This window comes from Anomaloglossus baeobatrachus (assembly GCF_048569485.1).
Source record: "Anomaloglossus baeobatrachus isolate aAnoBae1 chromosome 3 unlocalized genomic scaffold, aAnoBae1.hap1 SUPER_3_unloc_3, whole genome shotgun sequence".
Taxonomy (NCBI): domain Eukaryota; kingdom Metazoa; phylum Chordata; class Amphibia; order Anura; family Aromobatidae; genus Anomaloglossus; species Anomaloglossus baeobatrachus.
The window spans coordinates 1,041,754-1,056,342 of NW_027441782.1; the positions used below are offsets into that span (position 1 = coordinate 1,041,754).

The 14,589-nt window shown below is 50.2% G+C and overlaps 1 protein-coding gene across 1 annotated transcript in view; it reads left to right on the forward strand.

The window, feature by feature from the left end:
- Window positions 1-14,589, forward strand: part of LOC142258726 (uncharacterized) — a 199,295-nt gene that overhangs the window by 167,306 nt on the left and 17,400 nt on the right. The window contains exon 5 of the mRNA XM_075331341.1: window positions 14,044-14,054. Within this exon, the coding sequence (XP_075187456.1) occupies window positions 14,044-14,054 (11 nt within the window). The remainder of the gene's footprint in view (window positions 1-14,043; window positions 14,055-14,589) is intronic.

The window sequence follows — 14,589 nt, forward strand, 5'->3', positions numbered from 1 at the left end:
AAATAATCCCCTCACAACACATTTGTGAGCTTCCCACACAATGTTGGGGGACACCCCCTCCCCCCCACTACAGTCAAAGTATTCCATCAAGGCCCCCCTTATTTCTTGCATTGTCACCGGCTCATTGAGTAGCGAGGTGTTCAATATCCACTGACTCTGCCTCCCGATGGGACATCCAAGGGACAGAGTGACCGTAATCAGGGCGTGATCAGAGAAAGATATGCACTCAATTGAAGCATCCACCAGAGAGTGTAGGTCCCCATGTTTAATAAAAAAGAGGTCCAACCTAGAATAGCAGTCGTGCGCTGCAGAATAAAATGAAAAGTCTTTGTCTGATGGGTGCAGCAATCGCCAAGTGTCTATCAGTTGGTGGTCATGTAGTCCCCGTCTCATCCGGCGCAGCGCCATGTGTGGCATACCGGACACCCCTTTTGAACTGTCCCTCAACGGTTCCAACACTACATTAAAGTCGCCCCCGAGAACCAGAGTACCCTCCGAGAATTCCTCTATCTTCTCAAGGTAACGCAGCAAGGTGGGACATTGGCCCGCATTAGGCAAGTATACTGCCACGAATGTAAATGTCTGAGTTGCAATGCGTCCCTTGAGCATCATAAGCCTACCTTGGTTGTCTGTCTGAGAGTCCAACAATTCCCAAGGGAGCGTACTGGACATAAGGATGCTCGTGCCCCTAGATCTAGGATCAGGGGAGGGTGAGTGGCGCACTGTGGGGTACCTTCTGTCCGAGAGTCTGTAAGGTTTAGCTTCACAGTAGTGTGTCTCTTGGAGGAAGGCTACCTGGATTCGGTTTTTCCAGAGAAGGTTCAGTAGGATAGACCGTTTCTCAGGGCTATGAAGGCCCTTGACATTCAGTGAGCCCACCCGTAGTTCGGCCTGCCTCTGTTTCGCCATTCTCTGTCGCGAGACCCTAGAGAAACAAACAAAGAAAGAAGAAGGGAAAAAAAAAAAAAGAGAGAAAAGAGGGGGGGGGAAAAGCTGGTAAAAAGACAAGGGGGGGAAGAAAAAGTATTGGCAAAGGAGGAAGTAGCAGAGACCCTTTAGCAGGGAGAAGAGAGAAAGGCAAGAAGTTCAGAGAAGAGAACAAGAAAGTGGAAAAGCAGCAGGACTGCCGCTCGCAGTACCAGGGACCAGCCCAGGGACTACTAAGGAAAAGCTAGGAACAAGAACTGACACGCGGCCAGAGCGCAGACCCGCGCCCCTCTTATTAGTACTAAATGACCCTTCTCCCCAACGACGAGGGAGGGTCAGCCGATTAATCACCCACACACCCCACCACCCAGGACGGATGCAGTAAAGAAAAACTCCCCCCCCCCCCCCTCCCCCCCCAATCTTAAACTAGTCATTGCCATAGAATTTGGATTTTCAAAAACTTAAGTCAATAGGCTATGTCCAGAAAAAACTAGCCCAAGGCCAGGACTCCTGCTTGGGGGTCGTAGAGACGTAAGAGAGCCTCCCAGCTCCCAGTTCTTTGATTCCGTCTCCCATCAAAAGCACCTCCGTCTCATAGCTTGGACCACTCCTTCCTCCCAACAGCACCCGGTACATGCCATGCCCCTCAAGGATCACCGCTTTGGGTAGGGCGGGTACCTCCCTTCCTCCTCCGCAGCCCCGGGGGTGCCTGGGGTTCCCACTCCATCCAGTCCGGAATTGAGCATTCTGGCATTCCCAGGAAGGCAAAAAGATTCGGAAGCTCCGAGTGCCTCCTCAGCAAGAACACGGAGTCCCCCTTGCGTACTATCAAATGGAAGGGATGGCCCCATCTATATGAGGCGTTCACTTCTTTGATGCCAAGCAGGAGAGGATGAAGCAGGCGTCTCATATATAGTGTGCGGCCGGAGACATCAGGAAACAACCTCACCATAGCCCCATCCATCTCCACAGGTCCGTATGACCAAGCCCCCTGTAGGATTCTTTCTCTGTCCCCGTAATAATGCAAACGACATAGTACATCTCTAGAGGAGGGGACAGATCTAGGGCCCGGCCTTGCGACTCTGTGAATTCTGTCGAAGAGATAGGTAGCCTCCGAGGTGCAACCAGTGACCCGGTTGAAGATGTTTAAGACTTTAGTACGCAGGAGTTCCTGGGGCCAGTCCTCCGGTATACCCTTTAGCCTGATATTATTTCTTCTGCCTCTGTTCTCTTGGTCATCCAAGAGCAGGACAAGGTCTCTGATGCGGGCATTGGATGACTCACAGTCCCTCTCAATCCTCTCCATTCTGCTCTCCAGGGACTCCTGAGCCTGCTCTGTGGCCTCAATTCTGTCCTCCAATACCACCATTTCCTCCCTCAGGGCAGACAGAGCCATCTGCTGGGAGGATTCAATTCTAGCCACAACGTCCTCCAGATCTTTCTTGCTGGGGAGGGCCAAAATAAGTTCTCTTAGGGCTTGTATGTCTCCCTGTGGGGGGCCCGAGTGCAGGTTGTTTAATATAGCCTGAGGCTCCGTGTGCCCCGTGGGCGGGGGGGTCCCCTGTGTGCAGAGCATGGCAGGAAAACCCGGGTCTGGTGATACACCCAGGGCCCCCTCTCCATCCACATCAGCGTGCTGTGAGGCAGGTGGAGCAGCCCCCCCCCCTCCTATAGTCCTCTGTACCTGGGCCCACTCCGTCCAGTCTCACCGCCGACTCTGTCCTCCGGTTCTCTCCACCGCTGGTCCCCTGCACTGCTTCACAGGCTGAGGGAGAGTGCCGAGCTGCATCTGGGGAATCCCCGGCTGGAGGACGCCACGCGCCCGCCGGCGCCATCTTGCTCCGGGCCGCCTGCGGAGGTTCAGAGCCCGGCGCCGTCCAGAACTTAGTGAGGCTCCCCTGGAGTCTCCGGCTCGTCACCGGGGAGGCAGGGGCGGTCGCTACCCCCGGTCTCTTCTTGGGGGCCATCCTGGGTGAGTGGGGACTGCAGGATCTGGTACAATTTGGCTGTGGGCGCAGGAGCTCTGGAAACAAGCGTCCTCACGCTTCCATGTCAGGACACGCCCCCCTAGGGGTGTTACTTTTAGTGCCTGTAAACCAGCATGCATTCCAGCTCAGGAAGGGAGGGATTTGATTAGTACCAGATATGATAACTTCTAAAGGAGAACAATGAGACACAGCTAGAGAAATACATTTTGTGTTTCTAGAAACAGCAACAGGTAGTGAATGGGGTCTTTGTTCTTCATTATAAACTCACTGGAGATTAATATGGGTTGCAGCCTGCCATCTGGAGGTCGTCCAACTACTTTACACAATTTGTTACAATTTTTGTATATTTTCCCACTTTTTTTTTTTTTTTAACTAGGGCGCTAGCGTTCTCAGCTCCTACTAAAACACATATTTATTTTTGAACAGAGTATAGAGTGCTCTAATTGGACCGGCCGGTTCCAACTGAACCCTTTTTCCCTCCTCCCTGCTATGCAATAAAGACACACTTTGACTTCCAACGTACGAATACAATACCATTCCTCGTACGTTCCTATTTTTCCGGCGTCTCACATAGCAGTGCATGAGTTAATACTCAGCTGAAATATGCTGATTCAAACACTTTTCTCCAACACCGGAATCCCTCCCCCTCTTTCCCGTGAAAAGAGGACACACTTTTTCAGCGTCCAACACGTGGATACTAATACCGTTCTCCACATGTTCCTATCTGGCTATAGACACAGAAATCGATTGTGTTAAACACTGGGGGACACGCCAATTCCCTTATCTCTCTGTTGCAAAAACAAACCAACAATTATAAAATACTGAATACGCATAAGCCAGCTAGTTTCTATTCCAATTCAAAACAAAATAGCACTCGTCTTTCTTACAGATCACTACAACTCCTTTGCTTGGTTTTGCTACACAAAGGCTGCAACTACGTCCTGTATGTTAGCCCACTGACCCCTCCTTTCTTCTCACTCCAAAGAGCTGCGCTGTCTTGACCCCCGGACTCTGCCTCTTCACTCCTAGCAGGGATGGGTAATTCACTAACCCCCCCCTTGCTTCTCAGCTAAAAGACGGCAGAGACGTAGCTGTGTAATTTGATCTCTGCTCTGTCTCAAGCAGCCAGTGGACATATGGCTAACACACACTGACCCCCCTTCCTGCTGCCCTCTCAGCTAAAAGCTGCATCTGTGGGCTCTATCAGCCCCCCTTCCTCCTTTGTTCACAGTGAAGAAGAAAAACTGCAGGCACTGGGCTTTCCTCCACGTCTCTATAGGTAGCAGCAGGCAATTAACTCTTTGAAAACTAAATCAGAGCGTAGAATCTACATTTTTCCTATGAGGCTAAAAACCTGCGTTCACAACTCAGAAATACAGACAGTCGGATCCTTTAAAACATACGCCTAACCCCTATGGGGGCTGGGTCCTTCTCTAGGTCACCGGCGATTGACAGTCACACCGTTAGGTCTCCGGTGTACTACCATTCTCCGGACTAGTGACCACCCCCTTTCGCCAGGTGTCTCTCGAACCACAGGTAAAACAGCACACACAATGTATATGATGCTTACCGCGGATCGGAGGACGATCAATCCTATCGAGCGACACCTGGATACTTGTGGAGTAGCCCCCAGACGTCCGGAAAGTGGAAGATCTGACTCACTCTTTTCGGTGGCTCCACGCTTGGTGCGCCAACTGTCAGGGTTAAAATGACGATGATGATGATGAGACTCAAAGGGTCTCTCGGGATCTGGCTGCTGTTTCTAATCATAATGTCATGTGTGCACACGAGAATGAAGGATAACTGGACAGCAAGTCAGTTACATCTATCTCCATGACTGGCACTGAGCCAGTGAACTTTATTCTTTGAAAAAAAACCCTAGACCGAGCAGTAAGGGGGTGTAAACAAAAGTTTTAGTCCAATCAAGTATCGTAGGGCAGAGCTTCATGAAGTAGAAAGATCTGCACATCCTCTTCTTGGTTGGCTCAGTTCTGGCTCTTAGGAATTCTTTTGTCCATCTGTCCCATGTGCAAACAGGAAGCGGCAGCCATCTTCAAGTTTTATATATATATATATATATATATATATATATAATATATATATATATATATATAATGTATGTATATGTATATATATATACCGTGTTTCCCCGAAAGTAAGACAGTGTCTTACATTCTTTTTACCCCCAAAAGTGCCACTATGTCTTACTTTCGGGGTATGTCTTATATTGGAAAAAATCCCACAGCAATCGCAGCAAGTCTCCATGCAATGTACCGTATGGGGACTTGCCGCGATTGCGCCCTAAGTGTACCGCAAGTTAAGAAAAACTTAACCACCAGCGGCTGCACATGAGGGCACTGAGGCTGCGTGATTTTGTATGTTGTCCATGGTCCTGATAGACCACGGACAACATTACTGCAACATTTCAACATTTCTCGGTAGCTGAGCGTTCAGCTGAGCACCCGACCGCCGGCATGTGTCAGCTCTCAGCTGAGCGCTCAGCCGCCGGCATGTCAGGGCGTTCAGCTGAGCGCTTTGCCGCCGGCATGTCAGGGCTCTCAGCTGAGAGCTGTCACATGCCAGCGGCATGTCAGGGCGCTCAGCTGAGCGCTCGGCCGCCGGCATGTCAGGGCGCTCAGCTGAGCGCTCGGCCGCCGGCATGTTAGGGCACTCAGCTGAGCGCTTTGCCGCCGGCATGTCAGGGCTCTCAGCTGAGCGCTTTGCCGCCGGCATGTCAGGGCTCTCAGCTGATAGCGGTCACATGCCGCCGGCATGTTAGGGCACTCAGCTGAGCGCTTTGCCGCCGGCATGTTAGGGCTCTCAGCTGAGAGCTGTCACATGCCAGCGGCATGTCAGGGCGCTCAGCTGAGCGCTCGGCCGCCGGCATGTCAGGGCGCTCAGCTGAGCGCTCGGCCGCCGGCATGTTAGGGCACTCAGCTGAGCGCTTTGCCGCCGGCATGTCAGGGCTCTCAGCTGAGCGCTTTGCCGCCGGCATGTCAGGGCTCTCAGCTGATAGCGGTCACATGCCGCCGGCATGTTAGGGCACTCAGCTGAGCGCTTTGCCGCCGGCATGTTAGGGCTCTCAGCTGAGCGCTTTGCCGCCGGCATGTCAGGGCTCTCAGCTGAGAGCGGTCACATGCCGGCGGCATGTCAGGGCGCTCAGCTGAGCGCTCGGCCGCCGGCAAGTCAGGGCACTCAGCTGAGCGCTCGGCTGCTATAACTGTACTGTAAAGAAGAAAAAAAAAAATAAATAAATTTTTACTACGTCTTACTTTCGGGGTACGTCTTACATTAGCCGACCCCCCCCAAAACCCCCACTACGTCTTACTATCGGGGGTGTCTTACTATCGGGGAAACACGGTATATATATATATATATATATATATATACTAGTATATACTATGTTAAGGAAAATACACTGAATATGCAATATACATATATACATGTTAGTAAGGAACAAAAGCATACATTAACATGTGTTAGTTTATATTTACTAAACTATATACCTGAGTCTATGAAATGGCTGAATTAAGTATTTCTTTATACTCAATTCTTGTCCTCAACACTCACATTGCATTCGTGCGAGTCATACACAAGTGTGACTCCAGCCTGAAGCCATGTTCTATGGCCACACGCTGTCATTTCAGATGTAGCAGAGCTGCAATCGTCGTGGGACCGTGTGTGGATTTTGGGGGTTAATAAAGGGGTGGTTTTTTTGTATTTTATTTCAGATAAAGGATTTTTTTGGTGTTTGTTTATTTCTTTTCACCTACATATTACTAATGAGGTATCTCATAAACACCTCCCCATTACTAATCCAAGCCTTAGTCGCAGCTCTGGGCTGCCATTAACCCCTGATTACCTTGATTTTCACCACACCAGGGCAATCGGCATGCGATGGTAAAGTGCCAGGACTGGAGCATCTAATGGATCCAGCAATTCCAGGCGGCTACAGGCTATATTTAGACCGAAGGGCCCCAATAACCATGAGTCTCCCCAGCCTGAAAATACCAGGTTCCAGCTGCGAGCTTTATCATGGCCGGGTATGAAAATTAGGGATGGGGGGGGCAGCAGATTTTTTTTTTTAATTATATAGTTTTAAAAAAGCTGCATGCGGTTCTTTTTCTTTTTTTTTTAATTCACAGCCAATGTAAGGGTACGGCTGGGGGCTGCAGCCTGTAGCTGTATGCTTTATCTGTACTGGGTTTCATAATACGGGTTGATGCTACACCAATTTTTTATTTATTTTTTTATATTTTGCAGTCAGACACACTGCTACACAGGCTGGGGGCGCGTCTGACTGCAACCAATCAGAGACGTGGGGATTGGCAGTGGGCGGAGAAGCAGTGAATGTGTATGAGGTTAATGAGGTTATTGCCAAGCGGAAACTCACAGTATAATGTGTCTGCTCCAATCCCACTATCCCTTCTACCACCATTTTAAAGCACAGGACTCTGGTCCCCATAGACTTATATGGGGACCGCCATCCGGCCAGATATCCGGGATCAATTCCGGGCCCGAATCAGGTTTTTTATGTTAATCCCATATGGACCTGCCTCCCGGGTATCTGAGAGTCCGCTCATCACTATCTATTATTTATCTATCTCTATTCTCTATCTATTTCTAAGGGCCGGCATGGTGGCTCAGTGCAATCCTGGGGTCCTGGGTTCAAATCACACAAAGGACAACATCTGCAATGAGTTTGTATGTTCTCCCTGTGTTTGTGTGGGTTTCCTCGGGGTTCTCTGGTTTCTTCCCACACTCCAAAGACATACAGATAGGGAATTTAGATTGGCAACACTGTCCCCATTGGGGCTCACAATGTATGTAAAGAGCTATGGAATTAATAGTGCCATATCAATGAATAAATATATATTATAATATCTTTTATATATCTATCTGTATTATCTATCACATATCCATCATCGATCTGTCTATCTCTATTAACTATTATCTAATTATCTGTGTATTTTCTATCCAAATCTATCACTATTAACTCTCCATCTAATTTATCTATCAGACAGCTGGTATAAATCCGTGAGGAGGACGAGGCCGAAGATCAGCGCAGAACACAGGAGAAAGGGTCAGTGCAGTGATCTATCTATTGTCTGTCTGTATTATCTATCGCATATCTGTCTATTATCTATTAATCTATTATCTATTTATCACTATTATCTGTCTATCTATATATCTATCTATTATGTATCTATTGACTTCCACTATACTCAGTAAACAAGTCGATCCCGTCCGAACGTCAACATGCTTGTACCGAGCACCGGAGCATGGTCGCACTCGCCGGAGTCTATGAAGCGGTGTGTGCACATACGAGGTCTACACTGATGGACAATTAAACACAATACAGAGCCCAGTGTATTATATCAGCGAGCAGAGGATCTCAGGACTAGAGATGAGTGAACCCGATGTTCAGTGTTCGTTTTTTTTTCTTTTTTGAGCCAAATGCCGACTTTCAAAAAAAAAAAAAAAAAAAAAAGAGTTCGGATGCTTTGTGTAAGCTGAGCAATGGTGCCAGCATCGCTGTGCTCAGGTACGCTCGGTGCTCAGCCCGGTGCGAGCGCATTGCAGTGATTAAACTGCTCACACTGGGGGTAACAACAGCAGGATTACAGGTAATGTGCAACTCCCCTCCCCCCACACACACACACAAAATGGAAAAACCCCGCCCACCCTCTCCTGGAAATAATCTACTTATAGCTGGCATTATGTGGGCGGAGACTCGAACGGCCAATCAGTGACTTCCATTGGGGTTCGGGTCAATTTCCAACTAGTGGACTTACGACTGCTGCCGCCGAACCGAACTTTCACAGGTTCCCTCATCTCTACTCAACACCCCAAACTGGGAGAAAAGAAAGTGAATAAGATCAAAAAGGTTTTATATCAATCAGTTGAAATCAATGATGAAAGATGGAGCTCTCTGCTTCCTCCTCCGTCGTTCTCCTTCGGTGTCTGAGATCTGGCGTCTCAGCACAGGGGGGGCGCGATGACGTCACTACTGTGTGCCCGCTGTGCCAAGATGTGCAGAGCTGCAGAACACGCACCACTGCAGAGACTGGAGCAGTGCGGGAAAGAGGAGAGGTTTGTCTTCCTTTTTTTATATATATAAATGACTGAGTACACTGGTGGCCAATGGCCATAATACTATGTGGAGGACTATGGGGGTGCATTATAATATATGGAGGACTATGGCGGGTACATTATAATATATGGAGGACTGTGGCAGGTGCATTACACGATATGGAGGACTATGGTTGTTACATTATATTATATGGCGGACTATAGGGATGCATTATAATATATGAAGAGTGCATTAGAATATGTGGAGGACTATGAGGGCTGAATTATACTACATTGAGGACTATGGGGTGTATTACAATATATGAAGGAATATGGGTATGTATTATATATGTAAGACTATGGGGTGCATTATAGTATATAGTAATATATGGAAGGCAGTGTGAAGCCCATTATACTAAAAGGACAGCTAATGGGTGTGCATTATATACAGCAGAATATGGGGGTTGCATTCATGGCCGGCTTTAGGTATGTGCGATTAGTGCGGTCGCACAGGGCGCCAGCCGGCAGACAGCACAGGGGGTGCTGGAGGGAGCATCAATTCACTTTCATTTGCTGCTCCTGTGGTGCACAGGTTCCAGCAGAGGGCGCCCTCCCCTCCTGTGTGCTCTGCGTCCTGTCTTCTCCCGTCTTCACCAGAGAGAGGGGGTAGGGCTGTCTGCACTGCTGCAGCTGGAGAAGCTGCTTCTAAAGACCCTCTGAACTCCAGGAGGCCAGGAAGGCGGTGAGTATAATGTGAATCATGTATTATGTGCTGTCTGTCTGTGTTATGTATAAGATATGTTTGTCCTGTATAGTGTGCAATTTGTAGCTGTGTTTCTGTGTATACATTCTGTCTGTATCTGTCTATTTATACATCCATCCTATTATCTGTCTGTCTATCATCTATTAAGCATCAATCTGGCGCACAGACACAGCCAATGCCCCGGTGCGCCCCCAAACTGGACACAGAGGGGACCCGGTGGCATGGGCGTTGCTGGCATCCAAGACTCGGAGCTCTGGCTCCAAACTTCTTGCCTGCAGCCCTGAATCTTCTGCCACTACCGCATTGAACTGTTTTGGCGTCACATTGCCCTCAATACAGTTCAATCCTGTAACAGAGCAAGAGTTCCATGCTCTCATTGCCCGTCTCCTAAGCTGCAGATCGCTACAGGTCTATGGCTTAGGACAGTGATGGCAAACCTATGGCACACGTGCCACACTGGGCACGCAGAGCCCTTTGTCCCGGCACGCGCGCTGTCGCCACACTGAGCCACCTTTTACTGTCGGTGCGGTCGCGCCGACAATACAAAGTGGTGTTGGAGCGGAGGAGACATTTCTCCTGCCTCTGACACGCCTCCTCTCCTGGGCCGCAAGCCTGTTGCCTAGGAGACGGAGGAGCGTCAGTAGGCGGGGCCGGCGTCTTGTGGGCGCGCGGGATCTTTCTGAACTGACTGAGGATGGGGGCTGGTGAGTTTTTTATTTTTAAGCTGTGTGTGGCTGTGCCAGGACGGGGACAAACCCAGATCACGGGGCCAAACAAACCGAGCACTGGGGCAAACATACAGAGCACGGGGGCAAACCGAGCACTGGGGCAAACATACAGAGCACGGGGGCAAACCGAGCACTGGGGCAAACATACAGAGCACGGGGGCAAACATACAGAGCACTGGGAGCAAACATACAGAGCACGGGGGCATACATACAGAGCACGGGGGCATACATACAGAGCACGAGGCATACATACAGAGCACGGGGGCATACATACAGAGCACGGGGGCAAACACACAGAGCACGGGGGCAAACACACAGAGCACGGGGGCAAACCGAGCACTGGGGCAAACATACAGAGCACGGGGGCAAACCAAGCACTGGGGCAAACATACAGAGCACTGGGGCATACATACAGAGCACGGGGGCATACATACAGAGCACGGGGGCATACATACAGAGCACGGGGGCAAACATACAGAGCACGGGGGCAAACATACAGAGCACGGGGGCAAACCGAGCACTGGGGAAAACATACAGAGCACGGGGGCAAACATACAGAGCACGGGGGCAAACCGAGCACTGGGGCAAACATACAGAGCACGGGGGCAAACCGAGCACTGGGGCATACATACAGAGCACGGGGGCATACATACAGAGCACGGGGGCAAACATACAGAGCACGGGGGCAAACATACAGAGCACGGGGGCAAACATACAGAGCACGGGGGCATACATACAGAGCACGGGGGCATACATACAGAGCACTGGGGCATACATACAGAGCATGGGGGCAAACACACAGAGCACGGGGGCAAACACACAGAGCACGGGGGCAAACACACAGAGCACGGGGGCAAACACACACAGAGCACGGGGGCAAACACACAGAGCACGGGGGCAAACACACACAGAGCACGTGGGCAAACACACACAGAGCACGTGGGCAAACACACACAGAGCACGGGGGCAAACACACACAGAGCACGGGGGCAAACACACACAGAGCACGGGGGCAAACACACACAGAGCACGGGGGCAAACACACACAGCACGGGGGCAAACACACACAGAGCACGGGGGCAAACACACACAGAGCACGGGGCAAACACACACAGAGCACGGGGGCAAACACACACAGAGCACGGGGGCAAACACACACAGAGCACGGGGGCAAACGCAGAGAGCACGGGGGCAAACACAGAGAGCACGGGGGCAAACACAGAGAGCACGGTGTCATGATGTATTTTACCTTCTCACTGTATTTGCTGTAATACTATGTCAGGATGTGATGTCACTTTCCTTTGGTTGTACTTACTGAACACTTTGAAATGTCTTGGGATGTAAGTAACCATACCTTCCCCCCATCTCCTGTGTCTCTGGGCCCATAATGCAATTATCTCTTGTCCACACAGCCAGGGGAACTTCTCATTGTTTCGTAAGCAGTGGATAACGCCAACTACACAAACCTGTAGACATCTCGGAGCCAACCTTCTAGAATCTTCTAGTGGGCCCAACCATTGCATAGACCCCTACCCTTGAGGGGCGGGCCCACGAGCTCAAACAATTCACTCCTGTTTCTAAATGCAGTTGGGAGTTGAGTTTTTGAAGAGGAAGGGAGCGAGATCTGAATCTGCGGACAGACCTCGCCGTCCAGTGGATTGTGTGGGATTTCTGGGACTCTGAAAAGGACTATTACGTTGTGATCTGGCACTTTGGATTATCGGGAGGTGCCCCCGAATCTGTTTTATTTGGACTTGTCGTGTGCTGTTCCTGTATTCCTGTTAGTAAACCTGTTGGATCATCCTCGGCCTGTTGTCTCTCTTTGCTCTGATGTACACCCCGTCACAAACTGGTGGCAGCGGCGGGATCAGAGCAGAAGAAATGGAGGACAACAGCCAATCGACGTCTGAAACCAGAACCTCAGGATACAGGAACTGGACTGTGGCGAGTCTACAAACAAAGGCCCGTGAATTAGGTGTCGGCTACAAAGGACTCTCTAAGGAGCAACTAATTGAGGCATTGGAACACGCTTGCCTGCAAGATGGCACCGAGGAACAATTTCCACAGCAAGGGGAGCAAAGACGGGAGCCGGAGGTGAATACCCAAAAAAGTCAATGGGTTGTGTGGTACAAGGAAAAGATGGCACTGCTTGGAGATGAGGCCACCATAGAAGATAAGAGGGAGGCCATGCGTGGAGCTGAAGAGAAGGAGCGCAGGATGGAGGAGATGGCATTGCTGGATAAGCAGCTCGCTGTGGAAGCCGCGAGAGGTTCCAGACAGACTGTAACCCCAGCACCCATCATGAGGGAACTTCCCAGAGTGTCCCGCAAAGACTTCAAGCAGTTTAATGAGGCTGCTGGTGACATTGAGGGCTTCTTCCAGGACTTTGAGCATCAGTGTCAATTAATGGAAGTCCCAGAAAGGGAGCGCGTCCGGCATCTGGTTGGGCTCTTAGAGGGTGGAGCTGCTGCAGCCTATAGAGCTATGGACCCTCGGTGGAACTGTGAGTATGCGGATATTAAACAGACTATTCTAGAACATTATGCTGTAACGCCAGACACTTACAGGACTCAGTTCCGTACTCTAGCATGTGATGAGGAAGTGTCCTTCAAGATGTATGCCCACAAACTCAAACATCTGTGGCATCGTTGGTTGGAGGCAGAGGAGGCCTTAACCTTGGAGACCGTCCTCCAGGTCCTCCTAAAAGAGCAGTTTTACTTCAAGTGCCCCGCTGAGATCCGGGAATGGGTGCGTGAAAGGAGACCAGCCACTGTGGAGGAAGCTGCAGCTCTAGCTGATGAGGCTCTCACCATCAAGCCTCAGTGGAAAAAACTACTACCCAGTGAGAAAAAAAACACCAACCCCCCAACGCTGGTGGCCCCTGGTCCTTCTGGCCCCAATGTTCACCATCACCCTAGACCGTCAACTCATGGGGACCTTCGTGTGACTGTGCCTCGCATTACTCATGCTCCACCTTTGGGAATACGACGCGGAGGAAGAATCCCAGAGCGCAGATGTTATGGATGTGGGCAGCCTGGGCACATGCAATTCCAATGTCCAGGTGTTCGTAGACAGAACAGCTACAGACCGCCTTTGCCTGTTCATTACCTACAGACACCTTCACCAGGAGAAGAGCTGGATTCTGTGCCTGATGACTTGCCAAGTGACTCAGATATCCTGGCTCCCCTACCCGGAGTCTATGGGGTGCGAGCTCCAGCCACCTGTTCTTCTGATCTTCAGGACAAACATCTACAGGAGGTCGTGCTGGATGGCCAAAAAGTTGTTGGCTTCCGTGACACTGGGGCTTTCCTCACCATAGCCGATCCCCGAGTAATTCAACCACAAGCAATTCAAAAGAGACCAGGAATTGCCATTGAACTGGCAGGAGGTACCCAGAGATATATTCCAAGAGCGAGTGTGACCCTGGATTATGGCTTTGGGGCAAAACAATGTGTGGTCGGTGTGATGAGCGGCCTCCCTGCAGACGTTCTTCTAGGAAATGATGTGGGGAATCTTTATTGCCACTTTGTCGGTGCGGTAACCAGAAGTCAAGCCAAGAGAGCAGCCCATGTGGACGTGTACAACCCATCCATGGAACTGAGGCCACCAGAACTGCCATTACAGCCGGTGAGTGATTCTTCTTGTGGGGATAATATGAATGTTACTTGGGATAAAGTTCAGTTTAGACAAGAAGTAGAGACTGACCCCACCCTTGCTAGTTTTAGAACTCGGGCTGAAATAGGGCAGCTAGGGGAGAACGGAGAAAGAATTATCAGAGAAAATGGACTTCTGTATCGGGTTGCCAATGCCGACTCCCTAGATAAGCCCTGGACTTATAGCAAACAGCTGATTGTTCCTCAGAAGTACAGAATTCCCCTATTACACCTGGCTCATGACATTCCTACGGCTGGCCATCAAGGCAAAACCCGCACCGAGAGACGATTGACTCAAACTTTTTATTGGCCGGGGATTTCCCAAGCAGTGGCGCATTTCTGCCGAACTTGTGACATATGTCAGCGTAGAGGGCGACCCGGAGATCACCCAAAGGCACCCCTGCAACCGCTCCCTATAATAGAAGAACCCTTTCAAAGAGTAGCTGTTGATATCATTG